Source organism: Loxodonta africana, chromosome 20 (assembly GCF_030014295.1).
Source record: "Loxodonta africana isolate mLoxAfr1 chromosome 20, mLoxAfr1.hap2, whole genome shotgun sequence".
Taxonomy (NCBI): domain Eukaryota; kingdom Metazoa; phylum Chordata; class Mammalia; order Proboscidea; family Elephantidae; genus Loxodonta; species Loxodonta africana.
The window spans coordinates 80,807,597-80,834,084 of record NC_087361.1 but is presented as its reverse complement, the minus strand read 5'-3'; the positions used below and the strand labels follow the sequence as shown (position 1 = coordinate 80,834,084).

Genomic DNA, 26,488 nt, shown 5'->3' with positions numbered 1-26,488 from the left:
AACTGGGAGTTTTCTGCCAAAGCACACCCAGCTGCTAGGAAAGTAAGCTCTTCATTTATCACACCATCAAGTCGATTCCAATATATGGCACCCCCCCATGTGCAGAGTAGAACTGCTCTGTAGGATTTTCAAGGCAATGGTATTTTGGAAGCAGATTGCCAGGTCTGTCTTCTAAGGCATCTCTGGGAAGGTTTGAATTGCCAACTTTTCAGCTAGTAGTTGAGCACAAACTGTTTATTATTTTCATTTCACTAGCCCACAGACACTTCAAAAATAACATTTCCAAAACTGAAATTTTCATGTTAGTACTCACTCCCTCACACTGCTTCCTCCTCCAATTCCTCCTATCACAATGATATGGCCACCTCATCTGCTTAGCTAAGCCAGAAACTGAGATGTGCTTCTAAACTCATTTCTCTGCCTCACTCCCATTCCACATCTAATCAATTACCAAGTCTCCATGATTTTATATCCTAATTATCTCTTGTTTTTGTCCAGTTGACACCATTCCTGCTCTTGCCTGGATGATTGTGTTATTTTCCTGAGTGTTTTCCCTGTGCCTATACTTTTCCTGCTTAAGTCCAGTTTCTTCATACTGCAGTCAGCACTATAAGCATGTCATTTCATCTGGTAATTTCCTGTCTTAGGCTAGCTTCTCTAGAGAAGCAAAGCTGGCAAAGTGTGTGTGTGTGTGTGTGTGTGTGTGTATAAACACTGGTGGCATAGTGGTTAAGAGCTACATCTGCTAACCAAAAGCTCAGCAGTTCGAATCCTCCAGGTGCTCCTTGGGAACTCGATAGGGCAACTCTACTCTGTCCTATAGGATCACTATGAGTCAGAATTGACTCGACGGCAACTATTTATATATCTACAGAGTGCCTTGGCACTCCCATCTGGGTGGGAAAGAAAGAGAGATTTATTTCAAGAAAATGGCTCACGTGGTTCTAGAGGATGGCAAGCCCCAAGTCTGTGGGTCAAATGTCAGGCTGGAGGCTTCTTCTGACCTACCTAGCTTCAGGGGCTGACGAATCCAAGATTGGCAGATAATACGGGAGACTGCTGGCCCAAGTCCCATGAAATAGATGTCAGATGATGACAAGCCAGGTGCAGCAACCAGACCAAGAAGAAGCCAGTGAGCTTTGCCAGAACGCCCATGTATATTGAATGTAGGCCACACCCTCAAGAAACTCCCCTTCCAACTGATTGGCTGATCACATCAGATCATATCATGGAGGTGATTACATTATATCACAAAGCGAAGGGTAACGACATCATTATATAACTGCCAAACTGCATCATTACATAAGTGCCAAACCATTGAGAATCATGGCCTAGCCAACTTGACACACAACCAATCTTCGAGAATCTTTCATCTAGCCTACAAAGGACTTCACCATCCAACCTCTCCAAGTTAACCTTGTTCAATTTCTTCTTCACTCTTTCTGCTCAGTCCGTATTGGATTTCAATAAACTTCTTGGAAATAGTATGTTCTTTGGTGTTTTTCCCCACGTGATCCTTCCTCTACCTGAAATGCTTTTCCTTCTTCTTTTCAACTCTCAGTCTACATATCCTCTGCTGGGAGAAGCAATTTTTGAGCATCCTAGACAAGGCTGTTTGCCTTGGCATTCACTGCCAAAACAGTAACTTTTCTGGCACATATCGTCTTATTTGTTTTATATCTTTCTTCCTCTTGAGAACACAAGCTCCATAAGTGCAGAAACAACGTGTTTCTTATTCATTGCTGTATCTCCAGTCCTATCATAATGCCTAGTACATGGTATATGCTCAATAAATACATGATTTTGCATGTACTGTTCCCTGAACTTGGAATGTCTTTTCTAGGCTTGTAAATCTCAGATTTATTTTTTTTTCAGGTGGCTTTCAGTGCCCCACTCAAAGACCAAAAAAGTTACTTGCTGTCTTCCCTGTGCCACCATTTTACCTAATATATGCTTGCATGTTGAACTTACCATACTTTGTTTATTTAGCATTTGGAGTTTACAAACTGGAGGCTTGTGAGCCCCACTGGATCCTTGCCCATAGGATTTATGTTTAGTTCTTAATGTTGTGTATAAAAATCAGTAGATTTCACAATTGACAAATTAGGATATATGGCAAAACTTGGTGCATAGTCCCACATGACAATTATTCACCTCGAGCAAGGAAGTAGCTGTCCACGTTAAACTGAACATGGCACCAGAAATACCACTAGATCTTCCACAATCATCATCCACGTAACATGCCTGGCCCTTTAGCATTTGAATTTGCAACCATGAGTGCCTGTGTGCCTATTCTACTAGATTATAAGTTCCTTGAAAGAAAGAGCTGAATGTTATTCATCTCTGAATCCTGCACTACCTACCGTGTGTCCTGGAATATACCAACTGCTCAATAAATATTCATTAATCGATAGGCTGATAAGTTGACTGAAAAAGACTGATGATTTTCTACTGGTATTTAATTTATATCAAATTTCAGTGTTATAGGAACCACAATGAAAAAGTAGTTACATTTACAAAGGCTGAAGAGCAGTCATCTCTCATTTAATCAAGTAAATCTTCTAATATTATGCACAGTGTCTTATCTCTAGTGTATTTGGTTATTTAATGTTGACATAAATTAAAAGTAATAGAAAATCCTAATATTAATGCAGATGATAAAGGCAAATGCAATATATTTGTACATATATTGAAAACAACAATATAGTCCAGTAAATGGGCATTAGGGTAACAAAAATATGTTGATCTATATTTAACAAATGGAGGGCATACATTAAAGGTTAGGTTACATCTCAAATCATCCAAACTAGAAATGAAACAACAACATTTTTGGCTTTTATTTAAAAATAAAGGAAATAGCCAGCATAATCAATTTAGATTAAAATTTTCAAGTAATTAAAAAGCTATGTGTTTTTAGCTCAACATTTTTCTTCTAAAAATTATGTTTTATAAAGGATTTTGTGATGTGTTGAAATATTATTCTTTCTGCCATTCATTTTACGTCCTTAAGTATTCTTGAAAAGAGAGAATCCTTGATTCAAAGAGAGAGAGATTTTAAAACAAGAACCATTTCTGGTCAGGTATTTATTATAATTTCACACCTTCAAAGCTTCATTTAACAAGCAACTGCTTTAACTAGGTACTCATAAAAGAAAGTAGCCATACTTTGTAATAATATCACCCATTCCTTTTTCAAATCTCAATGTCATTTACTACAATGGTGTGGACAGAGATAAGTCATATCCCTGTTTACATATAAAATCTAGTAAACCTCTACTATTTGTCTCTCTTTTTTAACGACCTTGTCTATTTACTCTTTTTTCTCTTAGAAGTGAGAAAACCAACATATACTAAAACTTGCTAAAATAACATATAAATTTTTCTACCTTGTGTATCTTATGAATATTTTTTCCTAGAGTGTCAGAGTACCTAAAAAGCTGCTTTTATGTAGTTAATACAGTTCATTTCACAATTGCTAAAGCAGTATCATATACACTTTGCCATTAGTTATTTTTTAAATATTTGTAGTTGAATATACAGGGTATAATTTCTATTTTATATGATGTATTCGAAAGAGGTAAAACTCTGATTGTATAAAATGATTTACATATGGAATTCTTTTATTATTTTTCTAAGAAAAGAACACAAATATTTTCCATTCATCAAGTAGTAGAAAATATATTTTAAAAATTTGTCATATGAAGAACACTCCGGTAAGTTGTTCTAAGTTTGTATCTACAAGTGTGATTATGAAAATAAATATCGCAGTTTTTATCACTTATTAATATGCTCATCTCTCAGGACAACAGTTTATACAGTTTTTTCCCCAGTGCTAATTAGTTACGCATGAGCTTATGCAGGGAAGGGGGAGAAATGTAATTTTCTCTTATCTCAGGACATGGAGGTTAACTCTTCCACATCTAAGTATCTTTCACATATAAATCAATGTATTTACCCAATTGCCAAAGTATCGTAAATGTCAATTGGCAAACAGTATTTTAACTTCAGACAACTAAGAAAGTTTGTTAAAATAATTAATAATTCTAGTAGTTTGCTTAGATCTTTGAAAAATTAAAGAAAATATGACTTTTTGTCTTTCCAAAACCATAAAATAAGTATCCCGTAGAGCCTAGTATCTGAAATTTGTAATGTAATGAATCCCTTGAATAACAATCTGACAGAAAAAAAAAATGTGGTAGATGCAAGCCTCCTCTTACCCTTCTCTCTGAATACACCTGGGATATTTTAACTCTCCTCTGTCACACTGTACTCTCAGTTCAGGTCCTATAATAGATGATGCCGCTAGGTGAGTATCTCTTTTACAAAGAAACTCAATATACTCGCCATGGAAAATATACGGTCTGTTGTCAAAATTCCATTTTAGGAGTAAATTATTCTTTTCCATTTCAACAAAAGATAAAGTGCAAGGTTCTGAAAAAAAAAAAAAAGAATGTTGATACATCTTGGTTTTTACAGGAACCATTGTGTTGTCTACTCACGATAATCTAAAAAACTCCCAGGTATGAGAATGGCAAATAAGTTATTTAGGATTAATATTGGAGTCAGATAATATGTTCAAACTACACAGAAAACAGTCTGCCATTTACCTCAGTTGTCCTGGATTTGGAGAAAGTGTATGTCCTGCTGGTCATTTAGTTTTGTGTCATTAGGATTTACAAATTTAGCACACACACGCACAAAAAGTGTTTTCCAGAAGCACTGACAGTTAATACTGGTCACTGAAACTATTACTATTTTTCCTCTTCCCCTTCTTTATTAAATTAAAGTAAAATACTTGACAAACATTTTTGTGGAAATGTAGAAAGCAGCTAGATTACCAACATTAACTGAACTCCTCATGGCCTGAGGCCATCCCAAGTGGTTGACAGTTTCTTCTTTTAAGCTTCCAGTTACGAAGAACTATTAAGATTGGCTTAAGTTTTAAAATGCTAAGCATGAAAGCATTAATATTAAAACAAAACAAAAACCTTAAGTATGTTATTAGGATATCCAACTAACTTCTTTGATCTTTTCCATGATTAGAAACACTGGTATTTTAGAAGTATGAAATATCAAATTATTTCAGAATACGGGGTGGCTTGTGTCCTTATTTGCCTCCTGGGTAACTAAGCACTAAGGAGTAGATTCTGAGATAGGTAAAAACGTAGAAAGTTGCTAATAAAGCATATCAATTACATTCTTGTAATACATCAACAAGCTTATTTGTAAAACAAATAGTCATCCATGCACCAGATGCATTGCTAGAAGTGTTATAGACAGCATTAAAAAGGAAAATAGTTATTGAAAAGACTCTTTAGCATCTTTAGAGTCACGAAAAAGTAGTTTTGAAAATGAGGTTAGTTATTTCATTTAGAATGTCATTGTTCTGAAAGCATGAAAATTTAATTGTTGTTGTTTGTTAGGTGCCACCCAGTTGGTTCTGACTCACAGTGACACTGTGTACAACAGAATGAAACTCTGCCTGGCCCTACGCCACCCTCACAATCATTGCTATGACTAAGCCCATCCTTGGAGCCACTTGTCAATCCATCTCATTGAGAGGCTTCCTCTATTTCGCTGACCCTCTGTACTTTACAAGCATGATGTCCTTCTCCAGAGACTGGTCTCTCCTGATAACATGTCCAAAGTACATGAGATGAAGCCTCACGGTCCTTGCTTCTAAGGAGCATTCTGGCTGTAGTCCTTCCAAAACAGATTTGCTTGTTCTATGACAGCTCATGGTATAGTCAACATTCTGAGTCAACACCATAATTCCAAGGTATGAGTTTTTTTCTGGTCTTCCTTATTCATCACCCAGCTTTCACATGCATTGGAGGCGATTGAAAAATACCATGGCTTGGATCAGGTGCACCTTAGTCCTCAAAGTGACATCTTTGCTTTTTAAAGAGGTCTTTTGCAGCAGATTTGCCCAGCGCAACGCATGGTTTGACTTCTTAATTGTTGCTTCCATGGGCATTGATTGTGGATCCAAGTAAAATGAAACAACTTCAATATTTTCTCCATTGATCACAATATTGCTTATTGGTCCAGTTGTGAGGATCTTCGTTTTTTTTTTATGTAGAGTTGTAGTCCACACAGAAGGCTGTAGTCTTTAATCTTCATATGTAAGTGCTTCAGGTCCACTTAGTTTTCTGAAAGCAAAGTTGTGTCATCTGCATATCACAGATTGTTAATAAGCCTTCCTTCAATCCTGATGCCCCGTTCTTTTTCACATAGTCCAGTTTCTCAGATTATCTGCTCAGCATACAGATTGAATAAGTATGGCGAAAGGATACAACACTGATGCACACTTTTCCTGACTTTGAACCACACAGTATCCGCTTGTTCTGTTCAAACTATTACCTATTGGTCTATGTACAGGTTCCTCATGAGCACAATTAAGTGTTCTGGAATTCTCATTATTTGCAATGTAATCCATAATTTGTTATTATCTACATAATCAAATGTCTTCGCATTGTCAATAAAACAATTTATTTTCACCAATGCATTTAGTGCAGCTTGGACTTCTTTCTTCAATACCATTTGTTCTTGACTATACTTCTTTTTTGTACAGTGACTCTGTGTGTTCCTTTCATCTTCTTTAGATGCCTCCTGCATCACTCAATATTTTGCCCATAGATTCCTTCAATGTTGCAACTCTAGGCTTGAATTTTTTTCTTCAGTTCTTTCAGCTTGAGAAATGCCAAGTGTTTTCTTGCCTTTTGGTTTTCTAACACCAGGTCTTTGCGCATGACATTATAATACTTTACTTTGTTTTCTTGAGTGACCCTTTGAGATCTTCTATTCAGCTCTTTTGTGTCATCATTCCTTCCATTTGCTTTAGCTGCTCTACATTCAATAGCAAGTTTCAGTGTCTCTTCTAACATCCATTTTGGTCTTTTCTTTCCTGTCTTTTTAATAAACTTTTGCTTTCTTCATGTATTATCTCCTTGATATCATCCCATAACTCTTCTGGTCCTCGATAATTAATGTTCAGTGCGTCAAATCTATTCCTGAGTTGGTGTCCAAATTCAGGTGGGATATACTCAGTGTCATATTTTGGCTCTTGTGGACTTGTTTTCATTTTCTTCGGCTTCAAGGTGAACTTGCATGAGAGCAATTGATGGTCTGTTCTGCAGTCAGCCCTTGGTCTTTTTCTGACTGATGATATCGAGCTTCTCCATTGTCTTTCCACAGATGTCATTGATTTGATTCCTATGTATTCCATCCGGTGATATGTTTGTCATACTATGGTGGCTTTGCATGTTGTTGTGACACTGGAAGCTATGCCACGAGTATTTCAAATATCAGCAGTGTTACCCATGGTGGACAAATTTCACCAGTGCTTCCAGACTAAGACAGACTAAGAAGAAGGACCTGGTGGTCTACTTCTGAAAAGAATTAGCCAGTGAAATCCTTATGACTAGCAGCACAACATTGTCTGATATAGTGCTGGAAGATGAGCCCCTCAGGTTGGAAGACATTCGAAATACGACTGGGGAAGAGCTGCTGCCTCAAAGTAGAGCTGACCTTAATGATATAGATAGACTCAAACTTTCGTGACCTTCATTTGCTGATGTGGCATGACTCAGAATGGGAAGAAACAGCTGCAAACACCCATTAATAACTGGAATGTGGAATGTACAAAGTATGAATCTAGGAAAACTGGGAATCATCAAGAAGGAATGGATAAACATCAATATCCTAGGCATTAGTGAGCTGAAATGGACTGGTCTGGTCCTTTCGAATCAGATAATCATATGATTTACGATGCCAGGAATGATGAATTGAAGAGGAATGATGTTGGATTCATTGTCAAAAAGTGCATTTCAAGATCTATCCTGAAGTACAACACCATCAGTATTAGGATAATATCCATACTTGTACAAGGAAGGTCAATTAATATGACTACTATTCAAATTTACACACCAACCACTAATGCCAAAGATGAAGAAATTGAAGATTTTTACCACCTTCTGCACTCTGAAATTGATCAAACATGCAATCAAGATATATCAATAATTACTGAGGATTGGAATGCAAAAGTTGGACACAAAGGAATGGTAGTTGGAAAATATGAGCCTAGTGATAGAAAGGACACTGGAAAGCACCTGATAGAATTTTGCCAGATCAACAACTTATTCATTGCAAATACCTTTTTCAATGAAAATTTAATTAGGATTAAAAAAAAAATGATTATGGACCTTCTGCTTTCAACTACCACAGAGTAAAAGCTTCTAGCATATCAGCACTCCTACCATGAACTAGAAAATGTGCACAAAAAAATTTCAAAGCATCAGAGAACTTCTAAGGCAGCCAGCACTTAAGGAGCTAAGGTCCTGGACAAAGCTCATTCTATGTGCCATTTCCTTTTGGGGTATTTGCTGTTTCTTAGCATGAGCTTAGAAACTGGGTAGAGAATGTCCAAAAATAGGCATAGACTCAGCGAGCTTTTGGAAGGCTCATAGAGTTAAGGATACAAAAATGGGTGTTTGGGTCTGCCAAGGCAGGCAGGACTTGAGGAACCAAGAACACCAGGGATGGGAGTTGGTGTAGAGAAAAAAACCTGATACTCTGCACTGGCTTTTCCTTTGAGACAGTTGCCTATTCTTGACCTGTGCAGAGGGAGAGGATAAGGAGCCATGCAGAAAGTGAATGAAGAGCTACACAGTGCCTTTTGCAGTCTCCCAGTAATATCAGAGCCAGTCAACTAGGAGGAGCCTTGGTATAAGAGCAAACTCTCAGTAGAGAACCCTGGAGAGCCACATTCTATTAGTAAGGGTAAACAAATGTCTAAAACAAGCTTGAAGTAAACTCAGTCTCGAATTGGATTGAGACCATCTGCTCCTAATTGGTAGTGCAAATAATTCAGCGCTGATTACCAGCAGAAAGGTTGGCAGGTCAATCCCACCCTGAGGCACCTCAGAAGTAAGGCCTGGTCAATTTGCTTCTGAAGCGTCACAGTTGTGAAAACCCTATGGAGTACAGTTCTACTCTGCACACACGCGGGTTGTCATGAGTTGGAGTTGACTCAGTGGCAATTCACGACAAGCCCCTACACTAGCTGTCAATGAGAGGATAGGATGAGTTACTCCGGAAGAACATGGCATCACCTCAAGCTAAAATTTCCATAGTACCAATCATATTGAATGATAATTGTTACATGTTTACCCACAACACTATGGCTTATTTATCTTGCAGCCCATTCCAAACCAGTACATGATGTAAGATCTGCACTTCATAAATTTTTGTTAGAGTAAATTGGACTGCAGTTATTTATGATTTGGAAATCCTGGTGGCGTAGTTGTTAAGTGCTATGGCTGCTAACCAAGAGGTCGGCAGTTCGAATCCGCCAGGTGCTCCTTGGAAACTCTGTCGGGCAGTTCTGCTCTGTCCTATAGGGTCGCTATGAGTCGGAATCAACTCAACGGCAGTGGGTTTGGGTTTTTTTGTTTTGTTTTGTTTTTGGTATTTACGATTTAGTAGAAAGTATGGAAACCAGTAATTAAACAGGAACACCAATAAAATAATATAAAAACAGCACATTAAAAGTTACATTACTGTTATATCAATTCAAAGGGCAGAAAGTGAAAATAATATAAAGTTTTCCTTCATTAAAATTTAGAAGTACATACCTAAACACAATGGTGGTGTAGTCCATGCTCCATCTAAACAGTAGGCATCCTTAGGTCCTTGTAGGAAATGGTGATCAAAACATCTGTATACTATTGAGGAACCGTTTTCATAGGTGCCAGTTGCAGAACTAATAATGAAACCATTTTTAATCAGTGGCGGAGATGTACATATTCCTTTATATTCTGAAAAAACAATTTTAAAGTATAAAATGAATTGCTATAACAAGCATCCTGTGCTTTTACAACTGTGACAGAAATAAAATGAGATCTTTTATGTGACAGCATTTTTAAGGCAGTTCTCAAATATTTTTGGATGATTTCAAGCATTTCTGAAATAATGTCATACTAATGTATTATTACAATTAGAATCTCACATTATATTTCAAAAAAAATTTTTTTAACTACGGCAGTGTTAATAATCATGCATTCCATTGATACCTTTTCTGTCTAGCCAAAATGCAAGCTGTGATAGGCTCCTTTAAGTCATGCTTTCCGTAGGTATTCACTTCCTTTCTTCTTTTTAAAAAAACTAATTGCCCCAATGTCCAGGGAGTACACAACACTGCCTAGAGAGTAAAGCAGGTCTCTCCAACTTTCCACTCCTGAGTCTCCAACTCTGCATCAGCCCTTTTCTGAGACAATGCTCCCTAGGAATCCTTGAGGAAAGCAATTTTTTTTTCATGGCTTTTCTTTGGGGGTGATCAATTTTTCGATAGTCCAGTGATATTTATAAAACCTCTTGATTTTTTTCCCTTTCATAAAATTGGCTTTTAGAATTAAAAAATGTCTTATCATAGTCATCCTCTCCAAGTGCATCCGGTGACTGGACACTGATTGAACCGTTGTCCCTGTTACAGATTAGAAGATGCTGGCAGTGACTTGTTTAAGGCCTTACACTTTCAACTCAGCTGGGAGTTAACGATAAGTAAGAAATTGTCAGAAAACATTACTGCTTCACCTTTTTTAACACATAGAGGATATCTCACTTCTCCTCTATCACACTGCACAGACAGCAGGGTGGTTGGAGATAAGTCGTATCCCTGTTTACATATAAAATCTATTAAATCTCCATGTAAGACCTTTCCTTCATATTTCCACTTCATCTCTATGTTATTTCTGTTCATGTAATCCACATTTACAGTACATGGCTCTGAAAGACAAAATGCTTCTTTAAATTCTTCACTCATCTGACAAACATACAAGTCATATATTTTAAAAATAAAAATTATGAAAGCCATCAAGAACAATATTTTATAATCATTGGCATTTATCATTATTAAAGCTCCTCACACACATATACGTAATAAACTATATACTTTCTTACTATCAAATGAATATATATGCATATATATGTAATTTATTGTCTATAAACCAAACCTGTTGCCATTGAGTCAGTTCTAACTCATGGCAGACCCATGTGTAACATAGTAGAGCTGTCCCATAGGGTCTTTTTGTCTGTAATCTTTACAGAACCTGATTGCCAGGCCTTATTTCTGTGGTGCCACTGGGTGAATTCAAACCACCAACCTCCAGGGGAGCAACTGATTGCAAAATGCTTATGCCTCTCAGATACTTGGAGCATATCATAAATTAAAACCACTTAACTTGAAATATTGAAATTATAGTTTAAGGCCACCAACCAATTGTGTTAATCATGATTTGCTTTCTGTAAAATAAAAATCTTGAAATTTAGAGTATATTCATCGCATATACTCTACCAGGCAGTGTTCCAGTCACTTGTTATACAATGATATACCAAACGAAGATCTCTGCCCTCATGGAGCTTATCTTTTTTTCTATAACAGATGATAAAATAGATGGGGAAAAGAGAAGCGGAGGGGAAGAGCTCTCAGAAGGGCTGGGGGAAGGGTGGCTCACTTTTAAGTAAGGTGCTGGGGTATGCTTAAATAAGAAATGACAATTTGCACAGATTTGAAGGAGGGTAGAGAGTGAACGATGTTGTTTTCTGAGGGAAAAACATTCCAGGCGAGAAAACAACCAGTGCAAAGGCCCTGAGGTGAGAGCATGTTTGGCTTGTTTGAGCAAAGTAAGAAGGCCAGAGTGGCTGGAGAAGAGTGAGAGCGGGAAAGAACAGTAAGGAGAGGTTAGGGAGGTTCATAATGTCTGAAATAATCATTCACAGATAGAAAATTCTACCTCTCATCACAACGTTCTGAACATTTGGAGTGATAGTACTTTCAATCACAAAGGACAAATGAGATACACAAAAGCTCTCTCCTCTTCCATAATGACAATAAAATTACCGCCACTCAATATTTGCTTTGATTTATTAGCAGCAAGCCTAAATTTCTTGAAGCAATTTTTCCAAATATACAATAATAGATTTCTTTAAGCTTGGTATTTCTTAAGTGGTTGTTCTATCACTAGCTTTTCCACTCCTGTTTCAACCCAGTTTCCACCTTCAGAGATGACTATACCTCCACTCAATGCAGTATTAATCACATCAACAGATACTTAATATCAAAAACCCTTGTGAAAATATATGAGCAATAGAAAAAAAAAACTATATAGAGAGGAAGATGTATCTGATTTTGAATGAGAACAGCCTCCTAAGAATAATTTAAGAGGAAAAACCACCAAAGAAAAGGTTGAAAGAGCTCAAGACTTAAAAACGAAATTTCCTGAATATTAAAAATGGCCATAAATAAAAGGAAAATAAAACAAATTTTCAATATATATGATTGTCACATATGGGTAATGTAATTTATATAGATGTAGCTCTTACAATGAGCATGGGAAAACGATGAAACTGAACAGTCAATTCACGAAAAGAAAACCCAGTGGACACTGAAAATTTAAAAAAATGTCCAATTCATTAATAATTAAATAAACCAAATTAAAATGATTTTGTCTGCTGGATTATAAAAAATACAAAGATTAAAAATGCAAAGTTGACAAAAAGATTAAGAAAACGGCTTCATTTATTTAGTAACGAGAGGGGTATAAATCAGAATAAACTTTTTGAAGGACAATTTTGCAATTAAAAGAAAAAAAATCAAATCTTTTTGTTTCGGAAATTCCACTTTAGAAAATTTAAAAAATAACAAAATAAATATAATTGATGTTTAACTAAAAAACAAAGTTTTTTTAAAATGTATAAATATTTTGTTTAAAAATGTGCTGTTTGGAATATGAAGGTGTTGGAAAAAGTAAACATTCATCAGTAAAGTGACTAGTTTAATTATGGCATATCTGCACTATGGAATCCTATGCAGCCATTGAAAAGGGTAATGTGAAAGTATATTAAACAATGTTCATATGTTTTTAAGCAAAAAAAATGCAAGTTACATAAATTCTGCATTTTTGTTGTGTATATACATAGTAAAATGTTTAGATCACTGTCTAAGTTAACAATTGTTTCAAGGAAGGTTACCAACATTTTCTGTTTTTTGCTACTTGCTTCTATTTATTTACTAACTTTTTGGTAAATAACAACGGTTTGCTTTTGTAATTTTGAAATGCTAATACTTTTTTTTTAATACTTTAAATGGTTATTTTAACTTACAGGACATTTATCATGTCATTGCCTATTTGTAAAAGTCACAGTGTAACATGTTCAAGGATCTATAGCAACTAGGGCAAATTAAAGGCTTTTAAATACAACTCTGGCTAGCAAAGCTAAAAACTGAGGCAAACATATAGATTTAAGATGGGAGGTGTATATTATTTTCTCATCATTATCGCAATTTAAATAACCATTTTGATAACCGCCTCAATTCTCCGTTTGAAACATGGAATTTTTGTATTGTGCCTTATTCCAAAATACCTTCAGGATAGCTTAGAAACACATATTTATATAATCAAGATGATATAATAAAAGTGGTCATTTATGTGAGGAAGTTGTAACAAAGGAGCTATTAATAATAAGCTCTACCAAGGAAAGAATCCATTGATTATTCTTCTCTTAGTCTGAGTACAAGAGAAGCAGAGACATTATGGGAAATAGTACAGGGAAAATTTCAATTAGGAGAAAGATAACACAAAAAAGCAACAAGGAAAGGACTAATGTAGTCCTAAACCTTAAGGTATTAAGAATTTTCTGCCTAAAGAACTGAGGGGGGAGAAGGGGCACTTGAAAACATTTATACAAATAATCATTTCCATGTTATAAAACATTATAAGAAAATCACATAAAATATAAATGTAATAGCAGAGGAAATACAGTGTGTTCTCTGTCTTACCCAAGCAAACAGGTGGAGATGTCCATTTTCCTTGTTCACAATGAGATGTCTTTGAGCCCTTCAATAAATAATATTCATTGCACCTATATTCCACTGAGGATCCCGTTGTGTAGCTTGCCAACAACCCATCAACAATAGCCCCATTTATTAGACCAGGTGGAGGCTTACAGTTCTCATTGTTTTCTAAAAAAAGGGTTTATTTTAAAATCAATATGAATTCATAGCTACCTAATGACATAATACGGTTACCCATAGTACAAAAAAGTAAAAAAAACAAACAAAACATTTAATTTTGAATCTGACTTTTGGCAATCCCACAGACTAGAACTGTGCTCCATAGAGTTTTCGAGGCTGTGGTCTTTCAGGAGCAGATCACCAGGTCTTTCTTCCACAGCACCTCTGGGATGGTTTGAAACACCAACCTTTCACTTAGTAGTGGAGTGCTTAAACATTTGCACCAGGGACTCCTCAATCCTCGCACTATATCCTTTAGGACAACTGACTCATAAGTTCATCAGAAATGAGAGAAATGTTATATAGCGCAAATGTCTTAAAAATTTACTAAGCAAGAATAAACAGCAAATGTTTAGCCTAAGAACAAGTAAGCGTTTTTTTCATGTTTTGGATTTGAAAAAACTATGATACGGACATTCTGAAAATGTGTAGAAAGGGAAATACTGCTTAATGATCACAGTCAATTCTAAAACTGTCCTATGACATAATTCGCTTTTATTTTTTCCTTCTCATTCTTGTCCTAGAGGAATTTTACCAATCAACTCATGGATGAAATTTCCATTTTTTTTTTCACTTTAAAGTCTCTCTTTTACTCTGGTAATATTATTTCTTTAGCATCGTAATATCATTTGCTTTATGCGATAAATATTCTTGTTAATATGTTTGTGAATATCTTTCCAGGATCTGATCAAGAAAAGAGAAGGATGACAGGAAGGGTAGCATCTAGGAATGACAGTGTTGCCTGCTGGTGTCCTGAAGTGAAATGGAAGACCAGGGACATGTCTTAGAACGATATCAGGTTCATAACAGCTAAAGTAATATCGGCAAAACTGACCCGAAGTCAGGAACAGAGAACTCTACCCTAATATTTTAGGATGTTCTCGTAGCCAGTCACCCAATCCAGCATGCCCTTATTTTCTTTAGAAGTGAAGTGCATCATCACTTTTGGGCTGCCATTGAAAGCTCATAGGTCTTGGAGTCAAACAGCTGACGTGGTAGTGCCTCTCATTAATATGCATTCAAAAATGTTTAGTTTCTCATTTCTTTGAAAAAACATCAGTTGCTGTTGTGGCAATCCCATGTGTGTCAGAATAGAACTGTGCTCCACAGGGTTTTCAATGGCTGATTTTTTGGAAGTCCTGTTTTTATCACCAGGCCTTTCTTCCAACGTACCTCTGGGTGCACTCAAACCTCCAACCTTTTGGTCGGCTAAAATGCTGCCTCCGTATACAAAGAAAGTAGCAGAATAGATGCAGTATTAATTTGTTTCTAACGTTTCCAAGCAGTTTCCTCCTGCTATGATTATGTGGATTAAATAAACAAAATGGAAAATTTTTACACACTAGGCTTAGCTATTGATGTTAATGTAGCATAGATACCAGCACACTCAGGGGGAAGTGTCCATTTTCCATGTTTACAAGTTATCTCATTTGATCCACGGATATGGTAGCCATCTTCACATCTATAGGTCACTTTATCCCCATGGTAATACATTTCAGAGTGTAGGTTTGCCCCACCATTCTCAATTAGAGGTGGTTCCTTACAGGCGATCTTCTCCTTCAGTTCTGAAAAGGTACGATCCAAAGAGCAGAGACCATTTAGCTGCACATGCAGATTTTGTTTTAGGAAAATTTTACTTGAGATGTTACTAACCAATGCATTTTGGAGGTTCTGTCCATTTTCCGTTTTCACAACGTATTTCTTCTAACCCCTGGATCTCAAAATTAAGCTCACATTGTATACGGACAGTTTCTCCATGACGATATGTTGTTGAATAATTTTTAATTTTGGAATTTAGAGGCAAAGGTGGAGGAGGGCATCTATTTCTTCTTCCTTAAGAAAAAACTTAGCATTTTTAGTCATATAAATACAAAAATGATAGTTAAAAATTAACAAGCACTTTTATTGTGCCAAGCACCATAACGAGTATGTTAGACAGACACTAGCAAGGGTCCCATGATCCCACCTCCTAGTGTTCACTCCCTTTTGTGGTACCTGTCCTCTTGAGGGTCTTTACAATATTGTGTATATAATTATGAATATGTAATTATGTTTCATAATATTGTAGTCCTTATCTTCCTGAAAGACTCTCTCCCATGCTGGTTGTGAAGACACAAACTGCCACATTGTGAGCTGCCAAATGGAGAGGCCTCCAGCTGACATTTACCCAGAAACTGAGGCCCTGAGTCCCACAGCCTGCAAAGCACTGAATGCTGCCAACAGTGACAATGTGTTTGGAAGCAGGCCCTTTCCCAGTCAAGCCACAGAAGAGACTGCAGCCCCAGCTGACACCTTGATAGCAGTTTTGTTAGATCCTGAAACAGAGGATCCAGCTAATCTGTGTCTACCCTCCTGACCCATAGAAACTGTGAAACACTAAATGTGTGTTGTTTTAAGCTGCTAAATTTGTGGTAACATTGTTATATAGCAGTAGAAAGCTAAACAACAAACATTATACATTCATTATCTCCTTTAATTCTAGAATTGCTGTATCAAGTAAGGACTATTATTTATCCTGTGTAAAAAAAAATTTTTTGTGTGTGTGTGCGTGTGTACTATAGATAAATAAACTAAAATTTAAGAATTATTAGTAAGTGGCAGATTTATTCTTGAACCCATGTCTATTTGAATTCAAATCTCCTGTTCTTAAGCCTTGTATTAGTTTCCTGTTGCAGCTATGGCAAATTACCACAGTTTAGTGGCTTAAAACAATACAATTTTGTTCTCTTATAGTTCCAGAGGCCAGAAGTCCAAAATCGGTTTCACAGGGCCGAAGTCAGTGTTCGCAAGGCTGCGTTTCTTCTGGGGGCTTTACTGGAGAATTAATTTCCTTGCCTCTGGTAGCTTCTGGAGGTTGCTGGTAATCCTCAGGCCATGACCTCTTCCTCGTATCACCCCAACCTCTTACTTCCATTGTCACGTGCTCTATTCCTTTTCTGCAGTCAAGTCTCCCTCCACCTCCCTCTTATAAGGACACCTGAGATTACATTTATGGCCCACCTAGATAACCCAGGATCATCTCCCCATCTCAAGATCCTGATTTTAATCACATCTGCAAAGCTCCTTTTGCCGTATGTGGTAACATTCACAGGTTCCAGATATTAAGACATGGACAGATGAGGGCATTATTCAGCCTCCCACACTGTCTCTCCTACTATTTACTAGTTATAGTAAATATGATTATTTAGTATAGGGAATAGCAGGCATGTCGGCATACTGTCCAATTTTCAGTGATTGGGGTGGTTGCATGGCGTTTAAGTGCTCGAATGTTACCCAAAATGTTGGAAGATCAAACCCACCCAACAGCTCTGTGGGAGAAAGACCTGGCTATCTGCTTCAGTAAAGATTATGGCTTAGAAACCCTTATGGGGAAGTTCTCCTCTGTCATATGGCGTCAATGTGAATCGAAAATCGACTTGACAGCACCTAACAACCTTAACAGGAGTGGTGAGTAGCCTTTAAGTAGATCTGCCATTTATTTTTGAAATAACATGCTACAGATTACTTGCAAACGATCTGCCTCTCGACAGCAATAAGGTTGTTCAACATGACTGAAAAATCATAAAGCCACTACAATTATTGTTCAATACATTCATAGGATCACGATAAGTAAGGGAAATCCTATTGCATGTCTCTAGTCAATTCCCACTTTCATTCCTCCCAGCACCTATTGCAAATCTTCACCACTCTCTTCTAAGTTTTACTTCTCCTCTTGCTCCTGCCTGCCAATAGCTTTGTTTCTTGTGTTACAGAAAAACTAAAAAAAACCCAGAGGCTGTCAAATCCTTTCCTTTTCCCAGCCTTCATTTATCTTTTAAGGCCCAGTTCAAATATTATCCATCACCTCTGTGAATGCTACCCCAATACGCACTAAGCAGAAAATCTGTTTACTCAAGCATTTTGTACCTGACTTTATTATGGCATTTGTCACATTGTATCAAGTATTTGTTTTCATATTTGTTTCCTCAGCTAGCCCAGGAGATCCTTCCTATCACATTGTATGTGTGTGTAAATAACTATGGAACTGGTGTCTTTCAGACAGGTAATCAAACCACCTGTCTGAACACATCCAGTGATGGAACTTAATGATAGCTATTATATTTTTGAACTGTGCTTGATAGATGACCGCTCTTTTAATTTTGACTTCTTTCTGATCTCTACCCCACTATTTTGGAGACTGTATTTTCACATGAGGAAATATGTGGTCACTTGAGAAGGTGTCCTCCCAAAGTTAGGGTACACTAGACTGACTCATTTCCAGTAAGGAAAGCTATTCATTATAATAATAAGGGGTTTAAAAATATAATAAGTCAAAGACACATCTACTCTTTAACTAATATCAAACAAGATTTCTTTGGAGGAAACATATTAAAGATTGCTGAAAACAGCATTGATTTATTAATGAAAATAAATAGCACCCAAGACAGGAATTAGATATTACCAAAGACACTTTGTTTTCTGAGCTCATAGAGATTAAAGCTGATTAGTTTTATGAGTATGAAATAAATAATAATAACAGTAATTACCTTCACATACAGGAGATTCTGGATACCAACCAAAATTATAGCACTGGATTAAATCAGATCCACTTAGATGATAATTTTCATGACAAAAAAACTGAACTACGTCTCCTTCTTCATAGGTTTGCTTTACAGGATGAAAATAACCATTTTCTATTAACCTTAAAGCAGAGCACTTTAATTCTGAGAACGAAAGAATGAATAAGGATGCCAAGATGTTTTAATTTCTTCTGCTAGGACAAAATTCACTTACTACTTACACGCTATATCTGGAATAGAAATTAGTACATTTTCCATAATCTGAAATAATAAAAAGCATATGAATTAATTATATATAGATATGTGTATAATATTAAATATAACTGACTTAATTTAATTACGTGAGCTGAAAGGAATTTTTCCTACTTAAGAGCTTTAAATGACCAAAGGGGGCTACTATAAACAATAAAACCGGAAGGAAAATATATATATATGAAAATTGGAACATAGTGAACATGACAACTGATAAATACTTCTGTAGGAGAGAAAGTTTTCAAAGTGAAAGTAGATTGCGTTCAAAATGAGAACTTACTGGTACATTTTGGTGTGAGAGGCCATCCGTGTGTGTGACATTCTGCCTCCTCCGTCTTCTTTCCTCCAGCTGTGTAGTAGCCAGTGGCACATTCATATTGCACTTTATCACCCACTTTGAATATTTTCTGTGCTGTAGAATAATTTCCATGATATAATTCAGGGGCCAAACATGTTTCTTAAAAAAAAAAAATTAACGTTATTTATTTTACAAACCTTATCACTAAACCTAGAATATTAAAAAAGAAATCTCAAAATGTATTTTCATGGAACCTTAAGATTATGGAAACTTTTTTGGGGGTGACATAGTGATTAAGAGCTACGGCTGCTAACCAACAGGTTGGTAGTTTGAATTCACAGGGGCTCCTTGGAAACTCTATGGGGCAGTTCTACTCTGTCCTACAGGGTCACTATGAGTAGTAATCTACTCGACGGCAATGGGTTTGGTTTTTTTTTTCCTTAAGATTCTGCAGCAGAATCAATCCTTAGCATAATTGCAAATAGTTTGCCTTTACCTCTCTCTTCCCTCTTTTTTTTTTTCATCCATCTAGTGGCTTAACTCCACAGCCTTCTACTCTTAACATTCTAGTTGACTGTACTTGACAAAAGGCCACAGTTCAAATGAAGGCTCGTGCAGTGACAATTATTTGCTTATGTGCCACCTGTGGATTTGCACAATGTAAATATCTGGCAACATACTAAGAAGGTATGTGTATTCAAATTATCATATTATTTTAAGTATATTTAATATTGGTTTAAGGAGCCCTGGTGGTGTCACGATTAAGTGCTCGACAGCTAACCAAAAGGTTGATGATTCAAACCCACCCAGTGGCTCTGAGGAAGAAAAATCTGGCAATCTGCTCCCGTAAAGATTACAGCCTAGGAAACCCTACTGGGCAATTCTACTCTGTCACATGGGGTCTCTACAAATTGAAAATCAACTTGACCACACCTAACAACAACAGCAGCAGCATTGTTCTACAGTATAAAATAATTTGCTTGAGCTCAAGTTCTTCTCTAATAAAGCTAATAGCAATTTATATATGTGGCAAGAAACAGTTTTATTGAGAAATTTTCATTTTATTCCTCTCCAGTTCTTTTTACTAATAAAGTGAAAATTGCTGATGTAGGTATGTTGTGGGGGTTGAGAGCCACTGGGTCAAGGAAAACAGCTAACATTTGAGAATAATATAATAGCAACTTCTTGCTTTTACAGACATAATGAAAAATAAGTTATATTAAATCAAATACCAAAATAAAAAAGTATGAGCCTCACACGCCTTCACCTTCAATTTCAGGAAATGATTCTTAAACACATACCTTGTTCTTTTCTACAAATTGGTTGAGAAGACCATCCATTGGAGAGACATTGAATGACTTCTTCATCTTTCCCTCCAGTGGTTTTGTATCCCAAAGCACAACCATAACGCATGTTCTCTTGAAATTTGTACAGCATCTTTACATCAGAGACGTAACCATTTCTCAGGTCAGGCTTGGTGCATTTTTCTAAGGCAAAAAAATGCGTATTTCTTTGCTTAACTCAATAATCAAACCACCCTTGTCATTTAAGAAGGTGTAAAATTAGGAAAAAGGTTTAACATTACTTTTAGTTGGAATTTGAAAGAGAGAAAAAGAGAATTTCCACCTCTGAATTCCTTCATTTAATTTTGGAAATATCCTGTATCTATTTTTTTTGAAAATGGATTTGGATTAACAATGATGTTCTTTATATTTACAAATCTCAGTTCTGATATTCATTTTTACCACCTAACACATATGCCTTTAGAAAATATATCCAGGGCTCTTCCTTTAATCAATTGTCATTAATAGCAAACAAAATAATTTATTTTGGATTTACTTCCCAATATTAAGCCCACTGTGATACTTTCTAACATCACATACAAAAGCACATACCTATTTTATAGGTATGTGAAATTATTTTGCAAACACCTTAATGTGTAAACTGTTCAATCATTCTCACTGCAAATATTTTGGAATCACCTAGCTTCACAGTAAGACTTGGTAGCCAGTCCGTGTAGACTGTGTTTGAATCACAGACAGGTAACTCAAAGCCTGTATGTTTATAGACTTCTTTTTTTTTAAATAAATAATTGTTACAATGACGTATTAAATAACAAAAAATATCTTAGCATTGTATGAAGCTATATCATTTTTATAGGTCCCCTTGTTAGATCCTCACCAGCAAATCAGTTCAGAAGGTTAAGGGACTTCTTCTCTAAGGCTAAGAGTACCATCGCCATCGAGTCGTTCCAACTCAGAGCGACCTTACAGTACAGAGTAGAACTGTCCCATAGAGTTTCCAAGGATCTCTGGTGGATTTGAACTGCCGACCTTTGGTTAGCAGCCGTAGTACTTAACCACTACACCACCAGGGTTACGAGTAGCTTAGTTATATGTACTGTGTGGTATGCACTTATGAGAACTGTCCCATTTTAGCAGAAGTATCAACACCACTTTATAGATAAAAACTTAAGTTCAGAAAGTTTAAGTCACAGCACAGTGGTCAAGCTGGATTCACATGCAGGCAACCTGACTGCAGAGGTTCTGTATTAACATTACACTCCACTGCTAAACTTGAGTTCTCCTCTCCTGGCTCCTGTATCAATGCTCTTCTCTCCAAGCTAAAAGAGTTAATACACCTAAAATGTTTAACTTATTTTTATGCTCTGGTGATGAATGAGATCTATTTATTGGAGTTAGTCTATGGTTTATGTTAATACTAAAAGTGCAATGCCTTTTTTATTTTTACATTTTGTCCTCAAATCATAGAATGAATTATTATCCAAATGGTATGTTTACGGAATGCATCAGTCGCAGTAATCTCTTGTACGTAAAACTGACTTAACCAAAGCCCTTGATTCTGAAAAAAAGAGGAACTCTTAGCTCACGAAGCCAACTGATAGGCCTATAGCATAATCTGACATGAAATGATGAGATGAGTCAATCTGATTCTCTTTTCACAAATGTGAACTCAAGTTCAGGGGAAAAAAAAAGATTTTTCATGGGTATTATGAGAGAAGAAGCAGGTACCCAAAGAAGAGGTGAGCCTTACCAATCAGTGATAAAACACTACAGTAACGATCTTGTACTTTCTGATGCCAACGTCTTAGGCCTTTTCCTAATTTCCTATGCACAGTGCTCCTTATAATAAGTTCCTTATTACGTAAAGTGACTCAATTGAGTTTCTACTTCTTGAAATGTGATAAATAAAACAATCTCAGTAATTATTCTTCTTGTCACAGGTTATTATTAAAACAGGTAAAGAAAAACAAAATTTTAATGTGGAATTATTTGCAGAATTGTAGAACATGCCTTCAATTTGTAGAAAGATAATGTAACAATAGTTTTTACTTTCCATATTTTATGAGGCCCTCATTTTTACAAATTAAATTGAGTATTGAAAACATGGTATCGACCCATTCAGCTGACTTACTGAAGCACCTTGGTACTGGAGACCAGCCTTCTGTTGTACATGTGGTTTTTTCTTCTCGTTTCCCAGTTTCAGTTGTATAACCAGCCAAGCAGAAGAATGGCAATTTTTCATTTATGCCCATTGGAAAGTAATGGCTTTTAAAAGTATAGTAATATTGGGCAATTCTTCCATTTTCTACACTAGGAAGATGGCAGGACTTCTCTGAAATAAGTAAACATAAAGCTGAAAATTGAAAAAGATATCTGAAACCATAAAATCTGTAGTGAAGTCACAATATATCTTTAAACATGCTTGCGGACACTTTAATTAGGACTTATTTTTTATTACCTATCTTTTTAAAGTGCTTTTGTGAAAATTCTAACATTATTTTTCTTTTTCAATCGGAATTAATCTGCCAGCAGCCCCAGCACCTAATAGTCAGGAGAAAACTAGGCAGGCTACTTTTTCGGGGGGGGGGGAAGCTTTCCCTAATTTTGTAAAACAGCACTGTCCAATAGAAATATAATTTGAGCCATTTGTGTAGTTTTAAAATGTCTAGTAGGAAAATTTACACAAATAAAAAGGAACAGGTAAAGTCAATTTTAATAATACATTTTAACCCAATGCATCCAAACTATTTTCTTACGAAGTCTTTGAAATCCAGCATGTATTTACACTTAGAGCACAAGCTGTATGTCAAGTACTCAATAGTCACATGTGGTGAGTAGCCACTGTTTTCAATTGCGCAGTTCTAGAGTAGGTCAAATTCTCCTCAAGATTTTGAAATAAATGGCTTTTTAATATATAAAAGACAGAGAACTAACAAAAAAAGGTAAAACACTTGAGTAAGCACTTCACAAAACAGGAAATATAAGGTGCCAGAAAGCTAGTAAAAGGTACTCAAGTTTATTAGTCATCAGGGAAACACAAATTCAAAATACTACAAGATAGTACTGCTATGTGTCAACTAGAATGGCTGAAATGAAAAAGACAAAATAAATACTGAATATCGGCAAAGATGTGGAGAAACTGGAGCTCTCAGACTACTGTAAGTGGAAATATAAATTGGTACCACCATTTAGGGGAAAATAGTTTGACACTATTTATTAAAGCAGGACATGCACATACTATATCACAAAATAGGAAAGCTTAAAAAGCACCCAAAGGCATGAAAAAGTATGTTCATGGCAGCACAATTCATATTAAGCTGGAAACAACCTAAATGTTCATTAATGGCAGAAAGATTAATACATTTTATAATATCCCTACAGTGGAATATAACACAGCGATAAGAATGAATGGCGAATCTTACAAACATAATGTGTGAGAGAAGCCAGACACACATGAATACATATTGTGTGCATTTACATACATTTTTAAAAGAGGAAAATCTAATCCATGGCAACAGAAGTAAGGATAGCTAATGATGGAGTAACACGAGACAGGATCTGTAGAAGGCTTCTGGGGTGCTGCTAATATTCTATATCTTTCTCTTGTTGGTGTAAACTTTTCTAAAAATTTATAGATGTATATCAAGATTTTTACATTTTTCTATGTATATTATACTTCAATTAAAAAATTTACTTAAAAATTTCTACCCTTATGTTGGAGACCTTAAAATCATAAAAGGGCTTAAAAGAAGGGAATTCTTGAACCACCTGTTAAGTGTTGTGTTGGGAGGAAACAGCAACAGTCACGGTATAAGAAAGTCATGGTGTAAAAATTCAAACTTCCTCGACTGTGAGAAAATAAATTTCTGTTTGTCAAAGCTACCCAATGGTGGTATTTCACTTATACCAGCAGTAAGAAATTAAGTTGGATCATTTGAAGTGTTGGTGATGGGACAATGACCCACACCCTCTTGGAGAAACTGTAACTTGAGACAACTATTCTGGAAAGTAATTTGTCAGTACTTACAGAAATTAAGTACACAAGTTCACTCGAAATCTATCAATAAACATAGGTCAAAGAAACGTTCACAGAGAAGATGAGGTGATTACACAACAGTATTCTCTTCAGAGTAATTTATAGTTGAGAGAGAATTAGGTGTGACTAACAGGCCCTGATGGTGCAGTGGTTATAGAGCTCAGCTGCTAAGCAAAATGTCAGCAGTTCAAATCCACCAGCCACTCCTTGGAAACCCAATGGGGCAGTTCTACTCTGTCCTATAGAGTCACTATGAGTTAGACTAAAATTAAAGCCAATGGGTTTGGTTTAGTGGTTAACAGCTCCATCATTCGGAGAGTGAATAAGTAAAATATACGAAATACTATGCAGCAGTTAAGAGCAACAAAGTAGATTCAGCAACGTAGAGAATGTATTCAAATAGTAATGAGTAAAAATAAAACCAGAAGATAAAATCTATAGCAAGCTCCCTTTATTGGGATTGTAAAACACATACACAAAACAAGACTCATATTTTCCAAAGCTGTTACATATTTAAGAATATATTAAACACCTTATAATAATGGGCCCCACTTTGGGGGGGGAAGGGAGGCAGAATGGGATTGGGGATCAGAGATAAAGGAGAAAAATGTATAAATAGAACAATAGTGAGTGTTTTCATAGGCCAATGATGATTGCGCACCATGAAATGAGAAGTATAATTAACTCCAAAGGGGAGGACCCAAGGGGGCTGTGGGAAGCAGGGGAATAACGATAGTCCCTGTCTTAAGCAAATTATCTTTTGTGTGTGTGTGTGTGAGGTAAAAGAATTAGAAAATTTAGCTAGAATACTGTAATATTGTATTCTGTAATATTGATTGTATTTGCTGGTTCTTCCCTATTTAGAGAGAAAAATAAAATCAAAGGAAACTATACATGTAAAAATTATCCTATTTTGGAATTAAATGTATCAAATAAGTTGAATTCCACGTATTTCACTCCCAGAATTTTAATTGCAGGCTTTTTTTTTTTTTTTTGGTAGAAACTTTGTAGTAAATTATTCAACTAAAAGTCAATCATAATTTGTTGCGTATTTTATTTCAATAAATTCCCTAAGGTATTTATATTAGAACAGTCTTATTGCTGTGGTTTCCTACTCTGTATATCCATTCTTGCTGGTGATTAATAACCTACCTGGCTTCTTAACCCTACGGACTAATAACACTGGTAACTGTTTCTAAGCAACCCACACTTGTACACTGCCTGCCTCTCACTCTCACGCTCACCTTACATGAATCTCACACACTCAACAGCCTGCATATAAATATTTCTGATAGCGCGGGTGTCCATAGGTTTTGGTTTGCTTGGAAAGTCCTGGTGCACACCGGTTGTTCCAGCATAAGTATTAATACAGTCCACTTTCATTCTCAGAAATGTCTTTGGATTATCAATTTCTAACTACTCCTTAATGACTTCAACCAATTAGTAAGTCATTAGGATGAAAATCATACTGTCAAGAGTCAAACATCTTTCTGATTTGCTTTTTAAACTTTCTACATTAAGCTTACCTTGTGAAAAGAATTAAAATTATTCAAATTTTGTTAGCGTTCTAAATGAATTCTAGTATGAAATTAGAACTAAGGTTAAAATGTTACTCCTAAATAGTGAAAATTCTTTAAAGTACTTAGAATTTGTCTCCTAACCCCCAAAACCTAGAAATGCAAAGGTTTGTTTTAGTTTTTCAAAGTTATGCTATTATAAGAATAGTTTACTCTTTTTGCCCAAAGGAAAAAGCCTGTTTAATTACTGTAAGAAATTATAGTTATAAGAATTTTATTTTTATAAAATTGGCATATCAGATTTTAAAAGTATAACTCAACTTGTATGAATGTTAGGCTTTCCATTTATATTTTTAGGGAGCAAAGAATTTTAAGAATTAATTTTACCTTCTGCATAGAGTTCTCCGGAGATGATTAATATGACAATAAAAGCCAAGTCTTTGGACATCAT

General features: G+C 35.9%; 1 protein-coding gene across 1 annotated transcript; it reads right to left on the bottom strand.

Annotated features, from left to right (window-relative positions):
* Positions 1-2,588: 2,588 nt before the first annotated feature.
* Positions 2,589-26,488, bottom strand: LOC100666453 (coagulation factor XIII B chain). Its single transcript, XM_003410351.4, has 11 exons — positions 26,425-26,488; positions 22,616-22,816; positions 20,482-20,667; positions 19,163-19,339; positions 18,598-18,774; positions 15,725-15,904; positions 15,451-15,636; positions 13,838-14,020; positions 10,594-10,785; positions 9,636-9,818; positions 2,589-4,431 (listed from the first exon to the last, which is right to left on the bottom strand). The coding sequence occupies exons 1-11, from the start codon at positions 26,486-26,488 to the stop codon at positions 4,214-4,216; spliced, it is 1,947 nt and encodes a 648-aa protein (XP_003410399.2). The 3' UTR covers positions 2,589-4,213.